Source organism: Colobus angolensis, unplaced genomic scaffold (genome assembly GCF_000951035.1).
Source record: "Colobus angolensis palliatus isolate OR3802 unplaced genomic scaffold, Cang.pa_1.0 Scaffold510, whole genome shotgun sequence".
In the NCBI taxonomy this organism is placed as follows: domain Eukaryota; kingdom Metazoa; phylum Chordata; class Mammalia; order Primates; family Cercopithecidae; genus Colobus; species Colobus angolensis.
Window position 1 is genome coordinate 5,765 of NW_012118600.1, and position 10,052 is coordinate 15,816.

Consider the following 10,052-nt stretch of genomic DNA (forward strand, 5'->3'; position numbering starts at 1 on the left):
GACAATCTGTGGGCCAGAATGGAGCTGTGGATCACATTTAGTAGAGGGGAAGCCTGCTCACAATGATAATAATAGTTGCCCAGGAAGGGGAGGGGAAGGTCAAGGACTGGTCTCCTGCCTGAGCCCCTGGTTGTGTGAGGTGTTGCGACACAGGTCTTGGACAGAAGTGTTCATGGGGAGGGTCGGAGAGAGATTATGATCTAGCATGTGGCCAAGGCGTCTCAGGGGTGAGTAGACATGAGACGGATGTAGAGGCATAGGAGTCACACAGACAGGATGATGCTAGGATTGGTGCATATTCACCTTTCTGCAGACTCACCAGGATTTTCTTTTCTTTTTTTTTTTTTTTGAGACGGAGTCTGGCTCTGTCGCCCAGGCTGGAGTGCAGTGGCCGGATCTCAGCTCACTGCAAGCTCCGCCTCCCGGATTTACGCCATTCTCCTGCCTCAGCCTCCCGAGTAGCTGGGAGTACAGGCGTCCGCCACCTCGCCCGGCTAGTTTTTTGCATTTTTTAGTAGAGACGGGGTTTCACCGTGTTCGCCGGGATGGTCTCGATCTCCTGACCTTGTGATCCGCCCGTCTCGGCCTCCCAAAGTGCTGGGATTACAGGCTTGAGCCACCGCGCCCGGCCAGGATTTTATATTAACCCTTGGTGGGATCTGGGAAATTTCAGTCAGGCTGTCACATTATCTTAGAAGCATAATTGGCCATCTGTGGGACTCACTGGGCTGGGGGTAGAGAGCTACTGGGCTTGGACCTTGAGTTAGTGGTACTCGTAGAGAGGAAGGCTGTGACTGGTCGGGGGACAGCAGTCACAGCCCAGAAGTGGAAGAGGCCTTGGTTAGCTGAGATCCACATCCTTCTCTCCATCTTCTCATTTGAAAGAATACAACAGGGCCCAGTGGCACTGATACCCCCTCTCTTGCCATGCAAGAATCCACAATCTCTTGTAAGGAAACTATCCTGGAAGACAAGAGATTGTGGTTCCTTGCATGGCAGGCTCAGAGCTTAGATAGTTGCCCACCTGCCTGTTGTTGCTGTGGGAGAACACAATGACCAATGGGACCCTGAGGAGAGAGGGGGCATCAGTGTTCCTGGGCCCTGTTGTATTCTTTCAAATGAGAAGGTGGAGAGAAGGATGAACAGGGGATCGATGAAGAGGGGATGAATTTGGGTTCCTAGGAGAGATACTGAGTATGGAATGAACCGTCCTGATCATGGAAAAGCTGTGTGACCTTTGAGGTTGTGGATGTAGGAATGCAGCTGTGTGAGACAGGTGTGGTTCAAAGAGTGATGTGCATGAGAAGAGAGAGAATAAACTGAGAGCCATGAACTGGAGACGTAGGGGTAAAGGGTGAGCCCATGTTGTGTCTTGGAAGATCAATCTTGGGGACTTCACAGGTATTGCCTGACAAGACAAACGTCAGATCACACACCCTCTCTATGGCCACTTCTCTCTCTAACTGGTGTTTGTGAGAGGTATAGCCTACCTGCCAAGCCCAGAGTTTAGATAGCATCTATCTGTTCACACACCTGTTGTTGCTATTCGAGGACTCAGTATCAGTGAAACTGTGGGGAGAGAGTAGGCATCGGTGGCACTGTGGCTGGTTATCTCCGCTGAGGTGGGCAATAGGGTGACCCGGGGATGGATGCTGGGGGCAAGAGGATAATGAACTCCGGGTCTGATCGTGGATTGAACTATTCCTGCTGTGACAGGGTATGACCTTTGAGGATGTGGCCATTTATTTCTCCCAAGAAGAATGGGAGCTCCTTGATGAGTCTCAGAGGTTCCTGTACTGCGATGTGATGCTGGAGAACTTTGCACATGTAACATCCCTGGGTAAGGTCCTAGCATCCCTCCCAGTGTCTGCTTTTCTTTCTGACCCCGAGAGTTACCTCTGTCTCAGGAGTCTTACTGTTTCAGCCTAGTGGATCTTATTTTTCTTGTCTTCCCCCTGTCAGGATGACCGTGTACAGATTCACGGTACCTTGTGGCCCAGTTTCTGCCCTTTTCCTCTAGCTGCCATTTCTGTATGTCCACCTATATCAGAAATTGCAGGCATTGTCATAGTTACTACTTACATGAACTATGGAGCTCTTTTTGTAAGACTCTCCTTTGAGTGTTTTTTGTGAGTGCTGGTCACTCCCTTATCCTCTCTTTCCTTAAGACTTACATCATTCATGTGTTAGGTGGTAGCACAATGAGGGCTGCAGGGAGAACCCTCGTTGCTTCACAGAGTGAAGAACGCAAGGTGGTCTCAGAGGAGGCCTGGCCCCAGTGAGTGGCAGCTGGGGAAGGGCATGACATCATGGTTGTGTTAGAATCGTATCAGCAGCATTTTGGTGCAAGTGCCACTGGCCATACCTCGTTTCTACTTCTGCTTCCGTGTACAACACGGTGCCGAATTGTCGTTTCATCTGCCACTTCCAGCGTTTGGCGGCCTCCACCCACTTGGTCTCAGTGTGTCACTTGTCCTCTCCACTGCTCACTTCCTTTCAGTGTTCTTCAGTCTTGACTCACTGTGTTGTGAGGTATGCACACAGCCTCAAATAGTCCTCCTTGATCACCAGCTACCCGGTTTCTACTGGATTTTCCTAGGACCGGACAACAGCAGTCTTCTGCATAGCACATACATCACTAGCAGACAAAGTCCTGCTGAGGGCTTTGGCAGAGAGTGAGTTGGAGACCCTCCTCCTCCTGGGCTGTCCCTCATCCTTGTGTCCTTTGCGTGATGAGATGACATCTATATAATCTTCAAAAGCCCAGTACTTCAAAGCAGCCTGTTCCTCCCCAGTTCCGTTGTTCCCAGAACAGTTCCATGCACTCAGTTCTTGTGTCTCACACATTTTTGTGATACATCTTTCACCTTCCGTGGAAGTCAGCATGCATTTCATCAGCATTTCTCTGCTTTCAGGTTATTGCCATGGAACGGAGAATGAGGTGATAGCTTCTGAGCAGAGTGTATCTACACAGGTCAGGACTTCTAAGGGCGATACACCCCCCCAGAAATCTCTCAGTGAGATTAAGATGTGTGTCCCAGTCTTGAAAGACATTTTGCCTGAGGCTGAGCACCAAACCACATGCCCTGTGCAAAAGTCGTACCTGGGTGGCACAAGCGTGAGAGGCTTCTGCTTCAGTGCTGACCTTCACCAGCATCAAAAGCATTACAGTGAAGAAGAGCCCTGGAAAGGGAATGTGGATGAGGCTACATTTGTGACAGGCTGCAGATTCCATGTGTTGAATTATTTCACCTGTGGGAAGGACTTCCCAGCCTGCATGGACCTACTTCAACACCAAGCCACTCCCAGTGTTGAGGAGCCACACAGTAGCAGCAGCAAGCATATACAGGCATTTTTCAATGCAGAAAGTTATTACAAGTGGGGCGAATACGGAAAAGCCTCAAGCCACAAACACACACTTGTTCAGCATCAGAGTGTCTGCTCTGAAGAAGGGCTTTATGAGTGTAGCAAATGTGAGAAAGTCTTCACCTGCAAGAACACACTTGTTCAGCACCAGCAAATTCACAGCGGACAAAAGACGTTTGAGTGTAGTGAAAGTGAGGAATCTTTTAGCAAAAAGTGCCACCTAATCTTACACAAGATAATTCACACTGGAGAAAGGCCTTATGAATGCAGTGATCGTGAGAAAGCCTTTGTCCATAAATCTGAATTCATTCACCACCAGAGGCGTCACACTGGAGGAGTGCGTTATGAGTGTGGTGAATGTAGGAAAACCTTTAGCTACAAATCTAACCTCATTGAACATCAGAGAGTTCACACTGGAGAAAGGCCTTATGAATGTGGTGAGTGCGGGAAATCCTTTAGACAAAGCTCTAGCCTTTTTCGACACCAGAGAGTTCACTCTGGAGAAAGGCCTTATCAGTGCTGTGAATGTGGGAAATCCTTTAGACAAATCTTCAATCTCATTCGACATAGAAGAGTTCACACTGGAGAAATGCCTTATCAGTGCAGTGATTGTGGGAAATCTTTTAGCTGCAAATCGGAACTCATTCAACACGAGAGAATTCACAGTGGAGAAAGACCTTATGATTGCAGTGAATGTGGGAAATCCTTTAGACAGTTCTCTAACCTGATTCGACACCGCAGCATTCACACTGGTGATAGGCCTTATGAGTGCAGTGAATGTGAGAAATCTTTTAGCCGCAAATTTATCCTGATTCAACACCAAAGAGTTCACACTGGAGAAAGGCCTTATGAATGCAGTGAATGTGGAAAATCCTTTACCCGCAAATCTGACCTCATTCAACACCGGAGAATTCATACTGGCACGAGACCTTATGAGTGCAATGAATGTGGCAAATCTTTTAGACAGCGCTCTGGCCTTATTCAGCACCGGAGACTTCATACTGGAGAAAGGCCTTATGAATGTAGTGAATGTGGAAAGGCTTTTAGCCAAAGCGCTAGCCTCATTCAACACCAGAGAGTTCACACTGGAGAAAGGCCTTATGAATGTAGTGAATGTGGGAAATCCTTTAGCCAGAGCTCTAGCCTCATTCAACACCAGAGAGGTCACAGTGGAGAAAGACCTTATGAGTGCAGGGAATGTGGGAAACCCTTTACCCACAAATCTGACCTTATTCAGCACCAAAGAGTTCACACTGGAGAAAGGCCTTATGAATGCAGTGAATGTGGGAAGTCCTTTAGCCGCAAATCTAACCTCATTCGACATCGGAGAGTTCACACTGAAGAAAGGCCTTAAATGTGAAGGGAGTGCGCTGTCTCTTTATTCAGTGTAACAGCACTGGAGGAGACTGTGGCAGCCATCTTCCTAAATTTACACTTTGAGCATCCACAGTAAGGTATTCTTGGTCCGTTTCAGGTATGTGGGAAGCTCTGAGGAGGTTCATTGTAATTTCTGATCCGCCCAGGCCTATAGCCTGATTTATGTCACTGCCAGTTTCGGAGGCTGAAGCCGTTTCACCCCTACCACCTGGCAGGTGCACACCATGCGCATGAGTCACCTCCCCACAGTGCTCAAAGAAGCAAACCTCTGTACTCCCATTTGCTTGGGGGAAATTATTAATAGCCCAAGCATGTAGGGGGTCCTCATTGTCTTTTCTCTGACTTTAGAGTATAGACTTGACCCAGTTATGGTCCAGAGAATCTGAATTGTGCTGTCAGCTTTCTAAGAAGGATTACCTTTTTTAGGAACGTCGTTGGTCTCACATGATGCTTGTAATGAATTTTTCCAGATTCTGATTCACCAGCCTGGAAACTGCTTGGTGCCCATTGGCCCGATTTATAATCTTTTTGTAAAGGTTTTAAAATTTATGCACCTTTAATCTTGGGGGTTCTATTCATTGCGTAGAATGACTTGTAAGCAGAATAGTGATGGCAGCATGAAGGGGTGAATAGATTTTGTGGCGATCTCAAGTCTTCTGTGCTCGGAAGGGACAATGTGACGGCAGAAGACAGCTCTTTGTCCTGTGTTGGTCTAATTGCCTGCTGCCCACGGCCTCAAAGTAAAAACTGCCAGGTTTTGTGTTCCCGTATTGTGGCCTGGTGCCATTTTTGTCAGGTCAGAGGTCACCATGAAAAAGAGGCAGTTGTGACAATCCCCAGTGCTTCTGTGAACATGAATTTTGTTCAGTTGTCCACAAGAGAGCCACATAATTCCTAGCACTGTTGAGGGGAAGCTATTTCCCAGGTCCCGCAAAGGAGCCATGTGCTGTGACGTATAAGTCAGTGTAGACTTGTGCCATTTGTTGTCAGACTATAGGCATAGAGGTGAAATTACAGGAGCAACTGTAATTGGAACAGAAACTCCAGGTAAATGGGGAGTGGAGAAGACTCCAGTAAATTAGATTAAATGCCTCTTCTAAAAGTCCATCTACAAATTTTCCAGTGAGTATGGTTGTGTGGGATCAGTGCATACTGATTCTCAGGATCTTCTGTTTACTGTCACTGAGATCATTATCAGAAAATAGTCTGGCCAGGCACGGTGGCTCACGCCTGTAATCCTAACACTTTGGGAGGCCAAGGTGGGCGGATTGCCTGAGCTCAGGAGTTCGAGACCAGCCTGGGCAACATGGTGAAACCCCATCTCTACTAAAATACAAAAAATTAGCCAGGCATGGCAGCATGCGCCTATAGTCCCAGCCACTCAGGAGGCTGAGGCAGGAGAATTGCTTGAACCCAGAAGGCGGAAGTTGCGGTGAGCTGAGATTGCGCCACTGCACTCCAGCCCGGGCGACAAAGTGAGACTCTGTCTCAAAAAAAAAAATGGTCTATGAAGGTTTCGTGGCTCCTTGTATCCTCTCTGGGCTGTTCACCTCAAGGCCATTGTTACGCAGGTAGGAGAACAAGAATAGAGAGAAGGATCATTCTGTAGTCCAGGGATGTGGCTTTTGTGACTCAGCCAACATTCCTATTCAGGTGGCAACAGTCTTCATTGCTTGCCAATTTGCTGCCCCTGAGGCAAGGTTGCCTCTGTCAGGGCATGAGGAGAGAGAGATGGTGAAGTCCGTATCAGGTTGCCAACCTGATTAAAAAAAAAAAAAAAATGGAACATCTAGGCTTTTAATTTTGAGCCACTTTTTAAAGCTTTATGAAGGTCTAATTTGTATAACTGACATGCAACAAGGTACACATATCCAAAGTGTACAGTTTGGTAAAGCCATGAAACCACCATCATAACCATAGTCACCCATATATGTACCTTGTATCCTTTTATAATCTTTCTCCCTTCCCCAGCTCTTCAGAGTCAACTGATTTCCTTTACAGTAAATTAGTTTGCATTTTATGGAATTTTTACTGAGATACACACGCAGACACACACACACACACACACACGTATATATATACTTTTTTTCTGACTGGTTTTCATGCTGTATAATTATTTTGAGATTCAAAAATGATGAATCTTTGTATTGCTGAGTATCATGCTGTTCTATGGATAAGTCACTGTTTATCCATGTGTTTAGGGGCATTTATATTATTTATAGATTTATGTATATTACGAATAAAGCTGCTGTAAATACTTGAATTCAGTTCTTTATATGGATATGTGTTTTATTTTTCTTGTGTTAATAACTCCAACTGTAATGTCTTAGTTACAATGTAGGTGAATGTTTAACATTTTAAGAAATGCCAAATCTGATCTAAATGGATGTTTCCTATGAGTCTCACCAAGGGGGTATGAGAGTCCCAGTTCCTTTACATCCCCGCCAGTGCTTCATGTGGCTCATCTTTTTTATTTTAGCTCTTTCAGTATATGAATAGTGGTGTCTCACTGTGGTTTTCATTGCATTTCCCTAAAACTTTATGATATTGAGCATTTTTTAATGTTTTTGTTTGCCACCTGTGTAACTTCTTTGGTAAAACATCTGTTCATATGTTTTCCCCACTTTTTTTAGATGAGTTTGTTTGTTCGTTCGTTTATTTATTTTTTATTTATTTATGTATTTTGAGACAGAGTCTTGCTCTGTCGCCCAGGCTGGAGTACAGTGGCATGATCTCAGCTCACTGCAACTTCCGCCTCCCAGGTTCAGGCGATTCTCCTGTCTCAGCCTCCTGAGTAGCTAGGATTACAGGCACGTGCCATTATGCCCAGCTATTTTCTGTATTTTTAGTAGAGACGGGGTTTCGCTATCTTGGTCAGGCTGGTCTCGAACTCTGACCTCGTGATCCACTTGCATCAACCTCCCAAAGTGCTGGGATTACAGGTGTGAGCCATCATGCCCAGCCCAGTTTATTTATATTTTTTTTAAAAATAAAAACAGTGCAGAATAACTGTCTTTAGTAACAAAGACATGTTGGAATTTTCTTCACTCATTCTTCTATGGTATAGTTCCTTTGCTGTGTTAAACAATTCTTTTTCTATTGGAGGATTTTTTTTTCCTCTCTTTTTGTATTTTGGAGACGGTGTCACTCTGCTGCCTAGGCAGAGTGCAGTGGTGCCATCACAGCTCACTGCAGCTTGGACATTCCAGACTCAAGGGATCCTGCTGCCTCAGCCTCTCAAGTAGCTGGGACTGCAGGCACATGGCTAACTGGCTGGCTAATTTTTTATTTTTGTAGAGATGGAGTTTTGCCATATTGCCCAGGCTGGTGTTGAACTCCTGGACTCGAGAGATCCTCCTGCATTGGTCTCCTAAAGAGCTGGGACTACAGATGTGAGCCACCATGCCCGGCCCTCCATTTTTAAAAATTATTGTTTGTTGATTTTTATTTATTTATTTTGAGACAGAGTGTTGCTCTGTTGCCAAGGCTGGAGTACAGTGTCACAATCTCGGCTCACAGCACCCTCTGCCTCCCAGGTTCAAATAATTCTCATGCCTCAGGCTCCCAGGTAGCTGGGACTACAGGTGTGCACCACCACACACAACCCATTTTTGTATTTTTAGTACAGACAGGGTTTTTCCACGCTGGTCGAGCAAACACCTCGGCCTCCCAAAGTGCTGGGGTTACAGGTGTGAACCACCCATGCCTGGCCCTAATTTTTAATTTTCTCTTAAAAATTCCTCACCACTTGTTCCAGAATTTGCATGCGCGCGCGTGTGTGTGTGTGTGTGTGTGTGTGTGAATGGGTGTAGACAAAGTCTCCCAGGCTAATCTTTTAACCCCTGGCCTTAAGCATTTTTCCCACCTCTGCCGCCTAAAGTGCTGAGATTACAGAGCATGAGCCACTACACTTGGCCTTTTCCTCAATTTTTTGTGCACAATATAATGCCTGTATTTCCCATACTTTTTTTTTTTTTTTTCTGAGACGGAGTCTCGCTCTGTCGCCCAGGCTGGAGTGCAGTGGCCGGATCTCAGCTCACTGCAAGCTCCGCCTCCCGGGTTCACGCCATTCTCCTGCCTCAGCCTCCCGAGTAGCTGGGACTACAGGCGCCCGTCACCTCGCCCGGCTAGTTTTTTGTATTTTTTAGTAGAGACGGGGTTTCATCGTGTTAGCTAGGATGGTCTCGATCTCCTGACCTCGTGATCCACCCGCCTCGGCCTCCCAAAGTGCTGGGATTACAGGCTTGAGCCACCGCGCCCAGCCTGCATACCTTTTTTATTTTTAATCTGCATTAACATGTTCTCTGTCACTTTCTTAAGTCTAAGGATTCAATAATGTATTAAATTAAAACTAGGTTTGTAGTCTTTGCCAATTTCCTTGATGTAAATGCTCGTGTTATAGTCAATATTCTTTTTGATTTTTAGTCTATCCTTATTTGGCGATTTTAGATAGGTCGTGGTTATAAGGTTAGAACTATATACACATAGATATATTTATAGCATTAGTTTTGGTTTCATTAAGCAGACATTCACTGAGTGCCTACTTAGTGTAAACATTTTATTAAAACTACTTATTGGCTGGGCGCGGTGGCTGAAGCCTGTAATCCCAGCACTTTGGGAGGCCAAGATGGGCAGATCACGAGGTCAGGAGATCGAGACCATCCTGGCTAACACGGTGAAACCCCGTCTCTACTAAAAAATACAAAAAACTAGCCGGGCGAGGTGACGGGCGCCTGTAGTCCCAGCTACTCGGGAGGCTGAGGCAGGAGAATGGCGTAAACCGGGGAGGCAGAGCTTGCAGTGAGCTGAGATCCGGCCACTGCACTCCAGCCCGGGAGACAGAGCGAGACCCTGTCTCAAAAAACAAAAAACAAAAAACTACTTATTAAATCTCCCATCTTCCCTACTAGATTCTAAGGTTTGAGAAAGCCAAGGCCTTTTTTCCTTTTCACTACTGTGGTCCCAGTTCCTAGGAAGATCATCGTGTAAGAGGCCCTGAGGAAACATTTATGCAAGCTACATAAAGGAGGGACGTAAAGAATCCCAGTCCCAACACTGGTGTTCAAGTGTGTCCTACAGTCCTGGAAGGCCTGTCTGTACAAAGTGTGAAAACCAGGAGTTTTGGAGTGACCTGTGGGTAGCGTGAACAAGAACTCACTTTGGTAAAGGTTTTGTTTGTTCATGCCTTCTTTCAACAATAGAACTCCTCAGCTAAGCATACAGTCGCGCTGTTGCTTCCAGCTGTCACTCCCTCCTTTCTGTGACCCTACCCATACTCACCCCCAACCCTCTTACCCCCTCTCAGGCCA

General features: G+C 46.2%; 1 protein-coding gene across 1 annotated transcript; it reads left to right on the forward strand.

Moving 5' to 3' along the window:
* The first annotated feature begins 1,715 nt into the window (after window positions 1-1,715).
* ZNF551 (zinc finger protein 551) lies at window positions 1,716-6,233 on the forward strand. Its single transcript, XM_011960444.1, has 2 exons — window positions 1,716-1,840; window positions 2,916-6,233. The coding sequence occupies exons 1-2, from the start codon at window positions 1,720-1,722 to the stop codon at window positions 4,718-4,720; spliced, it is 1,926 nt and encodes a 641-aa protein (XP_011815834.1). The 5' UTR covers window positions 1,716-1,719; the 3' UTR covers window positions 4,721-6,233.
* The last annotated feature ends 3,819 nt before the right edge of the window (window positions 6,234-10,052 follow it).

Bases quoted from the DNA above. Each gene is read 5' to 3' on its own strand.
- ZNF551 (XM_011960444.1), top strand. From the start codon at position 1,720: ATGACCTTTGAGGATGTGGCCATTTATTTCTCCCAAGAAGAATGGGAG. The intron at 1,841-2,915 runs GTAAGGTCCTAG...CTCTGCTTTCAG, and splicing joins TGCACATGTAACATCCCTGG to GTTATTGCCATGGAACGGAG.